The sequence below is a fragment of the Enhydra lutris genome, unplaced genomic scaffold (assembly GCF_002288905.1).
Source record: "Enhydra lutris kenyoni isolate GAN:26980312 unplaced genomic scaffold, ASM228890v2 scaffoldscaffold76, whole genome shotgun sequence".
NCBI lineage: Eukaryota > Metazoa > Chordata > Mammalia > Carnivora > Mustelidae > Enhydra > Enhydra lutris.
Genome location: NW_019154160.1, coordinates 3,204,109 through 3,220,353, shown reverse-complemented (window position 1 = coordinate 3,220,353; position 16,245 = coordinate 3,204,109). Strand labels below are relative to the sequence as shown.

At 44.7% G+C, this 16,245-nt stretch overlaps 1 protein-coding gene across 1 annotated transcript in view; it reads right to left on the bottom strand.

The window, feature by feature from the left end:
* Positions 1-16,245, bottom strand: part of LOC111160492 (signal induced proliferation associated 1 like 2) — a 213,605-nt gene that overhangs the window by 7,290 nt on the left and 190,070 nt on the right. Inside the window, exon 20 of the mRNA XM_022523640.1 lies at positions 7,761-7,892. Coding sequence (XP_022379348.1) covers positions 7,761-7,892 — 132 coding nt within the window. The remainder of the gene's footprint in view (positions 1-7,760; positions 7,893-16,245) is intronic.

The following is a 16,245-nucleotide window of genomic DNA, read 5'->3' as shown; positions in this document are numbered from 1 at the left end:
GTTTTATTTTAAAACCAATTATGTCACTTTGTTTATGCCTGTGTACACACACACACACACACATACACTCTGTCTGTGTTCAAGTACCAGTAACTTCAACCACTTTATCAAGGTTGATTGAGCTCCTGCTTCACAACTGTAAACAGGGCTCTTTGTAAAAAAATTGGCTTATTAGTCTCTGTTTAAAAACCAAGGGCATATGGAGCATAATAGATTAAAAATATAAACTTGTACTTTCTTGCAAAATACGTTTCCATGGACTATTTCGCTCCCACAGTGGGGCCTGATAATCGAGCTCTGACTCTGCGCTTATCCTGCGCACAGACACTTGGGACATGCACACCTCCGTGTGCCCGTGGGAAGACGGCGGCTGTCACCCCCAACCTGGGGCTGGAATCCAGAGGAGAGGAGAAGGCGGGCCTGTTGCTGGCTGTGGGACGCAGCAACCCAGACTCTCCCATCATTCGTTTGTAATTTCACCTTTTAAAGCCTGTTTGCATTTAAAACTTCATCCATTTAAGGACCCATTGCCTACTTGTGATTTTTTTTTTTTTAAAGATTTTATTTATTTATTTGACAGAGAGATCACAAGCCGGCAGAGAGAGAGGAGGAAGCAGGCTCCCCTAGAGAGCAGAGAGCCCGATGAGGGGCTCGATCCCAGGACTCTGAGATCATGACCTGAGCCGAAGGCAGCGGCTTAACCCACTGAGCCACCCAGGCGCCCCTACTTGTGATGTTTTGATAAATGAGCCCTTTTGAGGAAACTCCACTTGCCTTCCCCTGCTTCACTGCTGGACCCACAGTCAGCTTTTCCAATTGGGTTTGTCCCCTGCCCACCCTGGAGGGGGATGGGCTCTATCCTATGCATCACTTGGCGGGTGCCCACACCTTTCCGAACTCCACCTAATAAAGGCAATGGGGCTGGCAAGGCCAATAAGCGATGATCTTACTATCTCACATAGATCACTGAAGAGTTCTCATGCACGAAGGGTCACAGCTCACCCCCAAGAAACAAAAGGGCTGCGCACACCAAGACACACTTGAACTGTGACTCTGCCCATTTTTTGAACTTAACTGTCGCAGGAGAGCAGAATCTGGGTCATGGACTCACTGCTCTCCTTGACTTAATCTTCTCCTTCACAGGCCTATGGAGGAGATGCTTGTGTTCTGACATTTGGTCTGATGGGCAGAGTTTGGTTATCTGCCCATCTCCAGTAAACAGATTTCTGGTCAAGGGTGGGTCCCCCTCTTGGCTCTACCTGCATATGGTCGTACTGCACATGGAGACAGATCATTTTATCTTTACGATGATGTCAGCTGTGACGACTCCTCAATGCTTCCCAGAGTGTGTGGCCATTTCTCATCTTCCCGAGGTGTGAGCTGCTAGCTCATTATCATTTTGAATTTACATGTGTGATGGAACATTTTTCAAATACTTATTTTGTGATTCTGCTTTTGTGGATTGTGTGTCCATATGCCTTGACTGGTTTTCTTTTTTTTAATCAGGGATTTGGTGTTTTTTACTGGTTAAGCCCTTCCATGCACTTGGGATGGCCTGGTTTTACCCATCACATTTACTACAAATCCTCCCCCACATTCCCCTGTTTATCTAAATGTTCTCTTTCAAGTTCATAAAAATCTAAGTGTTTAAATACTTTTATCTGTCCACATTATATTTCGTATGTTCACTCATTACCCAATAATGAAGCATTACCTTGCTTCTAAGATGGTAATCCTACTTTGCTGTTTCTAGAATTGACTTTTCTAAATCCTAAATCCAAGTGGAGTATATAAATTCCTTTCCCATTTAATTGTAAATTTCATTCAGATTTTTGGTCTGGGCTCTTCCTCTTTCTCTAAAAGGATTAATTTCTTTTATTTTGAATCACTACTATGCTGTTTAATTATTATTGATGTACAGTAGACTTTTTTTTTGGTGGGCTACCTTTCATCTATTTCCCACAGGATGCAGGTAAGCTCTCTAATATATCCTTTAGATATCTGAATTGAAAATGTATGAAATCTACAAATTAATTCAGGAAATTCATTGATTTGGCATCTTTATTACAGGTTTCCTACCCATTCTTATCTTTACAAATATTAGGGCTTTTCACTGACTGAAATGTCTTTTGGTTTCTTGGATTGTAACTCTAAGGACGGCTTAATTTCCAAAGAATGGATAATCTGATCTTGCAGATACAGCTAAATGCCCTTTGCTACTGTTCTGGTGGGAGACTGTCCACAAACATGGTTACGTGTCCATGGCAGCCGTTACACCGAGATGCAGGGCCCACCTCCCACCTCCGGAATGTGGGCTAGACTTCATCATGTTCTGAGTCTTCCAAGATGAGGAGGCCCTAAGATATCGTGCAGCTTCTGCTTTTGCTCTCCTGATTGGGGTCCCTGATTCACACGTGAAGAAGTAAAACTGCCCTGCAGGAGACAGGTTCAGCCAGAGCCCAGTGGGATATATGAGTGAAGTCCCCAGTTCCAGATGAGCGCCAGCTGAATACAGCTGCTGGAGTGACTCCAGTTGAAACCACAGGGAACAGAAGAACCACCCAGCCGAACCTAACCAACCCACAGAATCATGAGACATAAATGATCATGAGACATCCTTGTTTCCAGTAATAAATGTTGGGGTGGTTGTTTTTATACTGAAATAGATAACTGAAAAAAATAACAATGTTTTGAAACAAGTCTTATAAAATATGAAGTAGATTTTCAAGTATCTCACCTAGTTACTTTGTTTTATAATCTTGGATAATTCCTTTCTTTAAGTTCTATTTTATTTTTTTAGTTCAAGTGTGATGAACATACAGTGTTATGTTAGTTTCAGGTGTATAATATAATAGTTCAACATTTCTATACATTTTTCAGGGCTCATAAAGACAAGTGTCCACTTGATCTGAATAATATTTTACCTTTCATATTTTCTAGATACAGAGGCATATGTATAAATATTTTTTTTAATTCCAAAATTTATTCCTTTCTTCTTTGCATTGTTGGTATAAATGTCCAGTACTTCACTATAGAATGAAAGGTCATGATCTCAAAGAAGGACCCTCTTTAGCTTCTTCACAGCAGGTATTTTCTTATAAACCATTTTCCATTAAGTATTATATAACTACTTGGAATAAAGTAGATCTTTTTCGTTAAGTTTTAAAGGAATCTCTCAAATCTTAATTTTTATTAGAAATAGGTCCTAATTCTATTAGATATACCCTTTGTGAGAAATTGATATGATAACTTTTAATTATTTCATCTACTATAACTTTTTATAATTAGAAGTTTTTCTTTTATTAAACTGGCTAAACTTTCACCAATAACAATGGATAATCTTTTCAATTTCCTCCTGAATTTCATCTAAGCTTAACATCACGATTAATGACTGAGATTGTCTTAGGATTTTTCTTATCTTGTGTCTATCAGGAAAGAATCCTCTCAGGGTGCACGGGTAGCTCAGCTTGTTAAGTGTCTGCTTTCAGCTCAGGTCATGATCTCAGGATCCTGGGATCGAGCCCCAGATTGGCCTCCCTGCTCAGTGGGGAGCCTGCTTCTCCCTCTCCTATGGCTCCTGCTTGTGCTCTCTCATAGATCTGTGTCAAATAAATAAAAGAAAAAACTTAAAAAAACTTAAAACTTAAAAAAAAAAAGGAAAGAATCCTCTCAAGCATTTATTGGCTGCTTCTGAATTTCAAGAAAAATGTACACAGGGACATCATTATTCTCTGAAGCTTTGAAAACAATGAATTCTAAACATATTAGTTTCAGGTGACATTTGGGATTTGGGGATACTCTTAAATAACTTTTCAATACCCTGCATATTTGGGCCATTGACAGTTTCTTATGCTCCATCCCATTTTCCTGCAAGAAATAGCCAAATATTGTATCCATCTTATTTCTGATTTCATTCCTGAATAATTTTTTTGTTTCTCTTATGTGTTGGCAAATGCTAATCTCTTTTCTCATTTTGAAACTTGTTCATTTGTATTTTCCAATTTTAATCAAATTTATGTTGCTTTAACAACGTTCTAAGAAAAAGTAATCATTGGTTTTATTTATAAATTGCACTGAAAATTCACTTCCCAGTTCACAAAAGTCTATTTGATTTCCTCCCTTTTTGTTTGCTTTCATAGTTTTTATAAAATCTTTTTAAAGTATAGTTAAGTTGGTTAATTTTCATGTTTTATTTTTTTTTCCATTTAAATAAATGTTTCTGAAAACAGTACATTTTTGTTTAAGAACTATTCTCTGGCTGCAGTCCAAAGATTTTAATAGGTAACATCTTTTTATCATCACTTACAAAAAAAGAAAAAAAAATGCCCTCATATTCCCAAATGCCATCTAGAATAGTGATTATGAGTTACATTAAGAGTTCCAAATGCTGAGAATTTTTTGTTTTTCTTCTACTTTTCTTATTTAATTCTATTTTCATTGCCTTGTGGTCAGAAATGTATGGAAATGCTCCTATCTTTGGAGAAGTCTCAATCACAGTAATAGAGTATCTGCTATGTTCTGTGGACCAACAGGGTTTGGATATATTTAAACAACCCTGACTGGGCAGATGAGTGTGGTGATCCTGTTCTGTTCTTTTTTTTTTTTTTTTTTAAGATTTTATTTATTTATCTGAGAGAGCAAGAGAGTGAGCAAAAGAGTACAAGTAGGGGGAGTTGTAGAGGGAGAGGGAGAAGCAGAGCAGGGAGGCCAACATGGGGCTCCATCCTGGGACCCTGGGATCATGACCTGAGCTTGAAGGTAGACGCTTGACTGACTGAGCACCCCCCAGGCTCCCCGGCACTGCTCTATTCTTGAATGGTAGGAACAAAATATCTAAATTCTTACACTCCCATATCCAGTGTCAATTTTGGCTCTTAAACAAAGGTAAATACATCACATGACAAGGTGAGGGACATAAACAGATCAACGGGGAAGAGGCATACCTGCTTGGGTGAAACCCACTGGTGGGTTCTACAAGGGTCATGGTATCAACAGGCAGACACACTCCATTCTGGAAGGGCATTTTCAGGTGTGTTGACCCCTTACATCGGTGTCTGGGCACAACATTGTTCCAGAGCTCTGTGAGCTCCGTCGGGCATTCTGAACTGCCTTTATTAGCTTGTAACAATTAAGCAGACACATAGGGGACTTTTATGGACTATCTTTATCATGTTTAGTCTATAGCTCAGAAATGGTTCTGGGAACTGGTACAAAAAGATCAAGTCATTGTTGGGGCAACTGGGTTATCTCAGTGAAGACATTTCTCTGTAAAGTGCTGAGGTGACTGATGATGTCCCCTCACCACCACGCCAGCGTGTGTCAGGGCGGGCCTGACACCGACGCAAGGGAATCTGGGGAGCAGAAGTCTGGAGCTGCAAATGCCCAACTGTGTTTTCCTAAGTGGGCTATTGTCTCGCTGCGTGGTGGGCTGCCCTGCAGAAGAGCACTGAACATTACTGTAATTTTGAAACACAATTTGTAAACGTTTGGAAACTTCACAAAGGTCAGGTAATGAAAGTCCTCTCCCCTGGCAAACAGAATCCCATGACTCTCTGTTTGGCTCGGGTGCCATGCCCCCGAGGCACCAGCTATCTGGTATTTCCACGCTATGCTTTTTCTCCTTTGTCTGTGGGTGCCAAGTCCCCCTAGACTCTAACTTCAGCTCAGAACTACACTCTGATGAACAGGACCACAGAAGTGGAAGTTTAATATCGTCAGAAGCCTTCCATGTTCTTTGGTAAAGGTCTTCATTTAATGGACAAGAAGACTGAATGGAGCCTGATGTGAGCGGTCAAGGACCTCCGGGGATTACTGTCAAACATTGATTGTTGGCCCAAAGTGTGGCCGTTATGGTAGTTAAGGGACTCGCCCAAAGGCCCACAGCCCAGCTGGTGAGCTCTAGTGACTGTGACCAGAGTCCCTGGGTTGGGACCTCAGTCTTGGCTGGGGGCGCCATTTTGCTTTCTCCACTTCCTGCTCTTAGCCCGTCTCCTGAAAAGATCCATTTCGAAGCAGTGATTTCATTCTGGAGAGGTAGAAGGGAGCTAAACAAAGAGACAAATAGGTGGGGGGGTGTGTGTGAATCTAGAGATAAGCTGATAAATATTGTTTTAAATCTGAAAAATGAGGATAAAATGCAAATGGACCCCCACAGGTCAGAAACTATGCCCTGAGTTGGTACAGCTCAGGGATCTTGTGCATTTGATACCTACGCACTCTTTGGGACTAGCTCTTCTCATTGAGTTATCTCACTATGTGCTTGAGAAATAAAGACAAGATAAATAAAACAACCAGCCTACTCTCGAGATACTCATCACCTAATAAGTAGACACAGACAAGTGAATAAAGCAGAATTCAGCCTGGTAAGTACCATGCAAATATTTAAGCAGTGGAGAACACTGCAGAGGACAGAAGAGATGCTCTTATCAATCTCCTGGGGGCAGTAAGACAGCACACTGTGTACAGAACATGCCAGAGAAAATGCTGTTCCCCGTTGCTTGTTTGCTCCGGACAGAGGTAAAGACACCATTCCTTTCCCTTGGGCTAGGTCGCATCTAGGTCAGTCTGAAAGCCCAGGAAGTAACGGGCCATGGGCCTGAGGTTCTAGAACCATCTTCAGGTCATGTCAAGGGAACAAAGGCTGTGTCACAGAGCAGACAGGGCATACTGAGGCTTCCACATGGAATAAGTACCTTTAAGGAGGAGAACCAAGGACCCCTTACTCTGATTAAGGGAGCAGTACAAGCCTTTTTACTTTGCAGAAATTTCCTAACAGAGTTTCCCTTTCCTTATCTACTGAAGCAAACGTCCCTGCTGTCTGAATTAGCTTGTGAGTAGCCTTCACCATCCCCGCACCCCCAAAGCTTAGGACCAGAGGCAATAATCCCAATTCCTGAGAGCAGGAGAGAAGAGATGGTCTGCTCCGGCGGCCGCAGCCCCTCCCCTGAGGACGGCCTCGAACATGTTACTCCACAGCCCAGTGCACGGGGATTCTCAAACACAGCCCCACTAAAACAGTCCTGCCTCCCTTGTCAGTTCTTCCAGTCACCCAGGAGCAGCTGTAATCCTAGGAGAACATCAGCAAATGGCCGGTCATAATCCTAGGCTGTAGGTTGCCCCCGTGCCCACAGGTATGGTCCTGAGGACGCAGGACAAGCACCTTCCTCGTTTGGGTCTGCCTTTACCTGCGCACTGGAAAAACGTATTTCCTACGGAGCAGCTTCAACCTTCTAAAATTCACGTTGGTGTGGCAGCTGGTGGGGCCCTGAGACGGGTGTCCTCCCAGCCACCAGCAGCGACCGCACAGAAAGCCGAGGTGGGAGAGCCGAGGGCTTGGGTTGCACAGATCACGTTGCATCTGCCTTTAGGCCAAGCCACCGGCCCCCCCGTGTGTGCCGGCCCTGCCAAACCAGGCCCCCTGAAGGCCCTTCCCCTCTAGCTCCGCTCATCACACTCAGGAAAGAGGGGCTCTTTGTTCTTCATATTCACCTCCACATGCCAGGGAAGAAAACAGAAATCAAAGGGGAAAAGTGACTTGGCTTAGGTCATAACTGTGGAATTCAGCTTTGGGGTCCTCTGCCCAGTACTCATTCCATGACACGGCACCGTCTCCCTAAGGAAATGTCCTTGGTCACAGCTCAAGCCTGTGTTTTCACCCACAAAGATGCACCAAGTATCCAAAATCACAACTCAAGACAATCCCAAATACAGCCACGTTCCCCATGTTGCCGCCCCGGGCCCTGGAGGCTTCGAGTCTTTACCTTCGAACGCCCGTGCCGCGTCCACGAGGTGGGACCAATCTAAGCCCGTGGCCGTGTCTGGGAGGGGCATCAGGCCAGGATCCGCACACTTGGACTTATCCGATAAGGACCCATCGGAGAACCAGAACTCATCTGAACAGAGACAAAGCCAGAACATTAGTCGGATGGCAGTGTGGGGCACGGGCGGCCCCTCCGAGGAGCTGGGGAACTTCTTACAGCGGATCGCCTGCCGCCCGTGAAAAGGGGGACAGTATGCTGCAGTCATCCAAGAGCACACGGCTGGGAAGACGGAGGTGTGCAGGGAAGCCAGGACCTACACACTCACTTAGAGGTCGGCCAGTGACGCCCCGGGATGGAAGGGATTTTAGAAGGGAGCAGTTCTGACGGGACAGTGCTGAAATCTGGCAGCTTCCTTCCAGGCTGGGCTTCTCTGGAGGACATCCGCTCCCATCGGACCAGCTGCAGCACTGGTTCCTGCTTCGTGCAGGCATTACTTCCCTTCCAGTGCTGCCAACTGCCACCATACGCACAGCGTGGTACCGTCTCCCTCTAGCCTGATGGTTTAAAAGCTCCCAGAACAACACAGTATGTACGCCGGACACCAGACGGTCAAGATGCCCTGAACATAGTTATATATTTTTAATTACAAAGATGCAGGAAGACTAACTTTGCCTTCATTAGGGACGGTCTTTCCTCATGCTCGGCACGAACACGGGGGCTGGACTGCTTGGCTGACTCACGGAGCTGGTTCATCACCGGGTAAGCCAGAAACCCTTCACCGTCCAGCATGGAATTCTGTCTGTCCTTTGTCGGGACAAATGGACTTTCTAGGTTTATTCTTTTTCACCTGTCATCAAGGGACTTGGAAGTTTATGTTATTGATAAAATTAGTTGTTAGAACTCACTACACATCTCAGGACCGATTTTTCAAAGGCTTCAGCCCAGACCGTCTCTGACATGTCTCTTCTGAACGTGGCCCAAAGGCGGCATGCAACTGCCTGTGAACACATCTGCCTAATGAGACCAATCAAAATAATGACCACCTGGCTGTCTGAGCCTGCAATTAAGTAAGGGGCATAATTAACCCAGTGCACCTGTAATTTTTGTTCCCACACCCTTTGGGGTAGCTGTGAAAGCTGGCATCTGGATGGAGAATGAGCGGTGGTGTTTGACCTTGACCTTGACGGGCACTAACGGTCTTCCACCTGCTGGACACCTTCACAGGCCGCTCTCAGCCGACCTCCACTCGAGGCTGCTACACCCCTGCAACCACTCTGTTTTCAGCATTACCCTGTTTAGCTGCGCTGACAGTCCATGGTCAAGGGAATCCAGTTACGGGGGTTCTGTCCGCACAGCTCCTGCCACTCTCCCTCTCCACGGGCACGTCTTCTTTGAAATAAGAACCATTTGTACTGTCTACCTGCACAGTCCTCGTCCAGGCCGGGGGGAAACAGGGAGCCACAGAAGCAGGAAGCTGGAGTTCGAGCCCAGAGAGCAGGAAGTCCACACTCAAAGCTGCCTCCTCTCCTGACGGGTTCTCTGGAACCCAGGGAAGCAGGAGCGGAGGAGAGCTGTGCTGAAGCCCCTCCCAGGCCTCGACCAGAAGTTTAAGGTTCAACCCCCCCCCCCCCAGGCAGAAAGGTTTGGGAGCCCTGGGATCTTCAATCACTTGCAAATCACTTCCTTTGTCTCCAAATGCTTTGGCTGCTTTGCTTAAAGAAGGTTTTTCACTAAGAGTACAGGGATTATTTGACTAGGTGGCCCTGACCTGTGTGACTATTTCCATGTGACCAGAGCTCTTCAGGAATCCCGTGTTAAGAGTGCGGCAGCCCTGTGAAGGGTGCACCAGGCAGGCTAGAACCCGTTTGTTCCTGGGGCAATTCCCCCACCCCTTCCCTCCTTGGGGAGGAAAACAGCAGGGACTGGTGATTATTCAGGAAAATGAACACTTCTGTAGCAGTACACTCAGAGTCACACTTCACTAAGAAATGCCTTTATAGATACATAATCCTTCACCTGAAGTTCTGGCTTCATAAAGCCTAAAATCAAACCTAATGCATGCTTGCAATGTGTACTCTACCTTCTCCCTGCACCCCGCCAGGCAACAACACCCTTCCTGGCTCTCACGAGCCATATGAAAAGTGGGGCGGGATGCAAACTGGACGAGCATTGAGCTAACATCCCTGTGCCCCCAGCAGCTTCATGCTCGAAGGGCCCCCTTCCCCAAGCACCGCTGGAGCACTGGCAGTCTTGGGATGCTTTGAAGATTCCTGAACAGCCTGAAATGCCATGATGTGTGGCCATCTGTCATTGAGCCAAGGCACACATCTGATCCTGGTGGCCCAAGGAGCCAAAGCCCCAAGTGAGGGGGTGGGGAGGGAGAGAGCGTGCCCATCTCTTCACCCAGCGGGGAGGTCAGACAGTTCTGCTCACTGCTGCCCTGCGCACCAGTCCCCTGGAGGCCGCTTGCAAAGCACGTGATGACTCTGGGATCTGGAAAGGTCTCTGGGCATAAAGTTTCACAACCAGAGGCATGCCCAGGGCATGCTAACTTCCCCCAGCTTGTATGTAGAAGCAAGGAGCAAAAGGAGGGAAATAGTTTGTGGTCTTTCTTTTTAAAGGTTTTATTCAGTTGTCAGGAGAGAGAGAAAGAGGCAGGCAGAGGGAGAAGCAGGCTCTGCACTGAGCAGGGAGCCCAAAGCGCAGGACTCAATCCCAGGACCCTGGGATCATGACCTGAGCCAAAGGTAGATGCTTAATGGACTGAGCCACCCAGGTGCCCCTGTCTTTCTTCTTCTTCTTCTTTTTTTTTTTTTTAAAGATTTTATTTATTTATTTATTTGACAGAGAGAGAGAGAGAGAGAGAGAGAGAGAGAGACAGTGAGAGAGGGAACACAAGCAGGGGGAGTGGGAGAGGGAGAAGCAGGTTTCCCGCAGAGCAGGGAGCCCGATGCGGGGCTCGATCCCAGGACCCTGAGATCATGACCTGAGCTGAAGGCAGACGCCCAACGACTGAGCCACCCAGGTGCTCCCTGTCTTTCTTCTTTTTATTTTATTTTATTTTATTTTATTTTATTTTATTTATTTATTTGAGAGAGAGAGAGAGAGACAGTGAGAGAGAGCATGAGCGAGGAGAAGGTCAGAGGGAGAAGCAGACTCCCCGTGGAGCTGGGAGCCTGATGCGGGACTCGATCTGGGACTCCAGGATCATGACCTGAGCTGAAGGCAGTCGCTTAACCAACTGAGCCACCCAGGCGCCCCTGTCTTTCTTCTTTATTACAAACTAATATCCCCTCTTCCCCAGTTTGCGAATGGAACTGTTTTGTTTACTGGAGACATGCAACTGGCAAAGATGACCAGTAGATTAGAAGAAGTCTCCTCCTCCCAGGGTTTCCTGGGAAAGTTCTGCTGACCTATCTGTGATGTATTACAAAGTGACTACGGCATGCCTCACCCTGTGCTGGGGACAGGGGCGGATAAGGCAGACAAGAGCCATCCTCTCCGGAAGCTTACAAGAGATGGGGAAAAAGACAATAATTAAATAAACCAGGTAACACAAGGAGGGACAAGTCTTTCAAAGAAAACAAAATGGGGGGAGGCAGCGATGGGACTGAGGAGCCTGAGGGCATGTTGGGGACAGGTTTATCTCAGGTGGGGGCCTCTCTGAGACCCCAATGATGATAAGGGGCTGCTTGATGAAGCACACAATTCTGCTAGAAAAGCTCTAGGGGGTTTAAATAAAAACTGAGCAGGGAGATCCTCGTGTCAATGACAGTCCCCTTAAATGACACAAGAGCACTTAAATTCTCCTCTGAATCATCAAGAAGAAAATCATCTCAATTTCTTTTCAGTTGTTTGGAAAATTATATAATTGGTCTGAGCCTCCAAACCACCACAAATCCTTTGTAATACTTTTAAAGGATGTTAGGTATCATCACCTAGAAGATGCTTACTAGCCCTCAGGGATACAAGGACCAGGAAGAGGCAGGTTCGGCCCCTGAGGAGCCCAGTCAGCAAGGAGATCTGCTTGCTGGTGCTCTGGGGCTGGGCTGGTGGTTGGGGGGGGGGATCTGATATGGCGCCGGCAAGTGAGCCACTCCCACCCCTGTGCCCATGGTGGCAGCTATCACTGGCTAGCTTCCTGAGTTTTGGAGAGGAGGGAGAAAAGGTACCACTTGTCTTACGTATCAAAGCCCATTACTTCAAATCCAGCTCTCCAAAGCTAGCGTTCTGTCAGGAGCACACACTGCTCTTTTGGCCAATTCAAAGAAGAAAGTGGCTTGTGGATTCCGAAGGATGGCTCATGTCCAGACACTGATGCCCAGGCATTGCTCTCCAGCCCAGACACTGATCTTGTGGCTTCCTGTTTGTTTATCTGTGACCGGAAAGTGCTGCCCAGCCTACTGAGTCTGACTTTGTTGTTTTATAAATGCTGTGGAACCTTCCTGATGGTCAGATGGCTAGGGTTTCTCAGTTCTTCTCCCCAAACCAGGAAAGACCGTGAACATTTGAAGAAGAGAAACAAGTGCCCTGTGGAATCCGTCAAGCCCTGCCGGGACAGTCCACAGCTGCCTTCTATAATGCCAACTGTAACAAAGGTCCTCTGCCTATTAGCAGCTCTTACAACCTATGTCCCACACGCTGAGCCTAGAGCTGGGCCTTTCAGCATCTTGTGAGAGTACTGAATTATAAAGAAAATACTCATTTTATTTATTCCAAACTCTCCGTCTTCAAGGGAGCATCCTTTGGGAGGTGCCTAGGTCAGAACTACAGGATTTGGAAACACACATAAGTTGATGCTCTGTTTTTATCTTTTGAAATTGAATAACTTCTGAGTCTGTGCTCATAGGAAGATTTCTATCATTGCTTGGAGAGCTTTGATCTCCATAAAAAACCAGGAATTCTTGCAAAAGACCCCAAATAGCCAAAGCAACCTTGAAAAAGCAAAGTAAAGCTGGAGGTTTCACAATTCCAGATTTCAAATCCTATTACAAAGCTGTACTAATCAAAAGAGTATGGCATAAAAACAGACAAATAGATCCATGGAACAGATCAGAAAGCCAAGAAATAAGCCCCAAACTCTATAGTCACTTAATCTTTGACAAAGAAGGCAAGAATATGCAATGGGAAAAAGATAGTTTCTTCAACAAATGACACTAGGAAAACTGAACAGTCACATGCAAAAGAATGAAACTAGACCACAGTCTTTTACTAAACACAAAAATAAATTCAAAATAGTTTAAGGACTTAAGTATGAATCCTAAGACCATTAAAATCCAAGAAGAAAGCACAGGCAGTAATTTCTCTGACATTCATCACAGCAACTTCTTTCTAGGTATGTCTTCTGAGGCAAGGGAAACAAAAGCAAAAATGAACTATTAGGACTACACCAAAATAAAAAGCTTCTGCAAAGCAGAGGACGAATCAACAAAACTAGAAGACAACCTACTGAATGAGAGAAGATACTTGCAAATGACATTACCTGATAAAGGATTAGTATCCAAAATATATAAAGAACGTATACAACTCAGTATCAAAAAACCAAGACATGAACAGACATTTCTCCTAAAATGGCATCCAGATGGCCAACAGACACACGGAAAGATGCTCAACATCACTCATCATCAGGGAAATGCAAATTAAAACCACAATGAGAGACCACCTATACCTATCAGAGTCACTAATATAAAAAACACAAGGAACAACAAGTGTTGATAAGGGTGTGCGGAAAAAGAAACCCTCATGCATTATTGGTGGGAATACAAACTGGTGCAGCCACTGTAGATCACAGTATGGAAAGTCCTCAAAAATTAGAAATAGAACCTCCATATCACCCAGTAATTACACTATTGGATAATTACCCAAAGAATATGAAAACACTACTTTGAAGGGATACATGCACCCGTATATTTAAAGCAGCACTATTTACAACAGCCAAACTATGGAAGCAGCCCAAGTGATGAACGGATAAAGACGATGTGTTGTGTATATGTGTGTGTGTGTGTGTGTTTATACATACACACACAGGAAATATTATCTGGTCATAAAGAAGGATGAAATCTTGCCATAAGCAACAATGTGGATGATCTAGAGAGTATAATGCTAAGCGAAACAAGTCAGAGGAAAACACAATACGATTTCACTCATACATGGTATTTAAGATATATAACAAAAGAAAAAAAAAAAGAGACAAACTGAAAAATAGACTCTTAATTATAGAGAACAAACTGATGGTCCAGAGGGGAGGTGGCTGGGGGGATGAGTGAAATAGGTGATGGGATTAAGGGTATGCTTATACTGATGAGCACTGAGTAATGTACAGAATTGTTTAATCACTATATTGTACACCTGAAACTAATACAACATTGTATGTTAACAATACCGGAATTGAAATAAAAGAGAAAGAGAAAGAATTAAAAAAAGGAAAAAAATCAGGGGAACTGCAACAGTTTTGGGAGGGGAACACGAAGGATGTGAGCCTTCTTAGTAGGCAATAATATTTACATAAACAGGGCCTTCATATTATCCTTTTGAAGGTTCTCTTCCCATTTCAAATATCGTTTAATACCGAAGATGGATTTTTTTAATCAACCTTTGGTAGTACTCTTTAAGATATAGTCTCTTCTGACATTTTGCAGATCTAAGATTATTGGTAGGTCTTGTTATTGTCTTAAAATTACATTGACAGCTTTCTTTGTAAAAAAGTACTTAAAATGGCAGAATTTTTATAATAAACATTTACCAAGAGAAAAATGAAAAATAAATTAGAAGAAAATCAGGAATTCTCTTTAAACATGATGGGAACCTGCCAGTGCTTGGAACTGTACTGAATCAAGCCAGGTGCCCAAATGGTCAAGGAGGAAAAGGATACCGGGAATGCTTTTCAGTATCACTGGTTCTCTGGCCTGCGAACCATGTGTCCAAAGGGCCACTTTCCATTTTTTAAAAATCTGGGCCACTGAAGAAATTTTGTTCTGAAGCCTACTAATAAGGAAAACAAAGGCCTCACATGCAATGCAGAAACACTTCAGAATTATTTTCAATTGCTTGATCAGGTCATGGTTTCACAACTCCAGGTAGAAGACACAATGGCACATTTCAGCGACTTCACAGGACATATACATGAATCATGGCATGAATCACATCCAAAACGTGTTTGTGATGTACCAGTCTCACCAAGGTTGAATCAAGACCTCAATCTCTAGAGAAGAAAGGCTCTGAGACAGGTTCAAATTTGGGACATTCAACAGCTAAAAATATCTGAACGAGAAGCCTGTGATTATTGTCATTGATACCCGCGGAAAGGCTGCAGAACGTTCGCGGTCAGGAGATGAAGCTGCTGACCCTTTCCCTGCGCTATCCTTCCCCCAAATTAGGACCGAGCCTCTACCGGGGACAGACTGCCTCTCTGAGGATCCCATGCAGGAGTGCTCAAGGTTTAAAACTTCACAGAAGAACACTTATGCCTCCTGAGTTTCTGCCTAGCTGTTTGCACCCGGCTCCTTGGCCATCCAGTGCCCGAAGCTGGACAGAACTGACCCCTCCTCCAAGCCTTCCTGTGAAGCTAAGTCTCTGAGAAACTAAGAGAAGCACCTGGACAACCTCTAGGAGTCCTTGTTTCTTGCTCACTAGACATCTGTTGTTTCAGTTTTGAACTATTCTCCAAGAGCGAGATCTTCTCACCGCAGCTCTGCTGAGTGGCCCGAAACCACAGACGGTGAAGGATGGCTACCATCTGTCTAGGAGATGAAAAGAAAGGACCATGCAGGTGAATGTGGGAGTCAGACACATCAACACAAATTACTGTCTGCTTCCTTGTTGACATTTTGTCATTTCACTCATTGAACCAAGAGGATTTTTCCCGAGGAGCTGCTAAAGTAAGCTGGAGAAGCCTCATTGCCGGAGGTTTCACTAGAGAAGAGCAAATGCCGGGGACCATACTCACTGTTTTTCCCAGAGAAACAGACCCTAGGACTAGTACGGCGGTTCTGAACTCAGACAGTGAATAAGTAACACATCCTACTCATGTCCACACTTCGAAAATACCCAGAAAGGACACAGTCCTTCAGTCGGCGGAGGGACAGATAAGCTGAGGTCCATCCAGACGATGGGATATTACTCAGCACTGAAGAGAAGCAAGCTCTCAAGCCATGAAAAGACACGAAGGAAAGAGCCAGTCTGGAAAGAAGACACACTGTAGGATTCCTAGAACTATATGACATTCTGGAAAAGGCAAACAAATGGGTACTGTAAAAGGATCAGTGGTTGCCGGGGTATGGGGGAGGGAGACACGAACAGACAAAGCACAGAGGATTTTTAGGTGAAGTGAAATTATTCTGGATGATACTGTAATCGCGGATACATGTCATTTTACCCTCAGGTTGTAGAGCACCAAGAGGGAATCCTAATGTAAACTATGGGCTCCGAGATAATAACGTATCACTATGGGTTTGCGGATTCCAGCAAATGTATCTTGCTGAGGGAT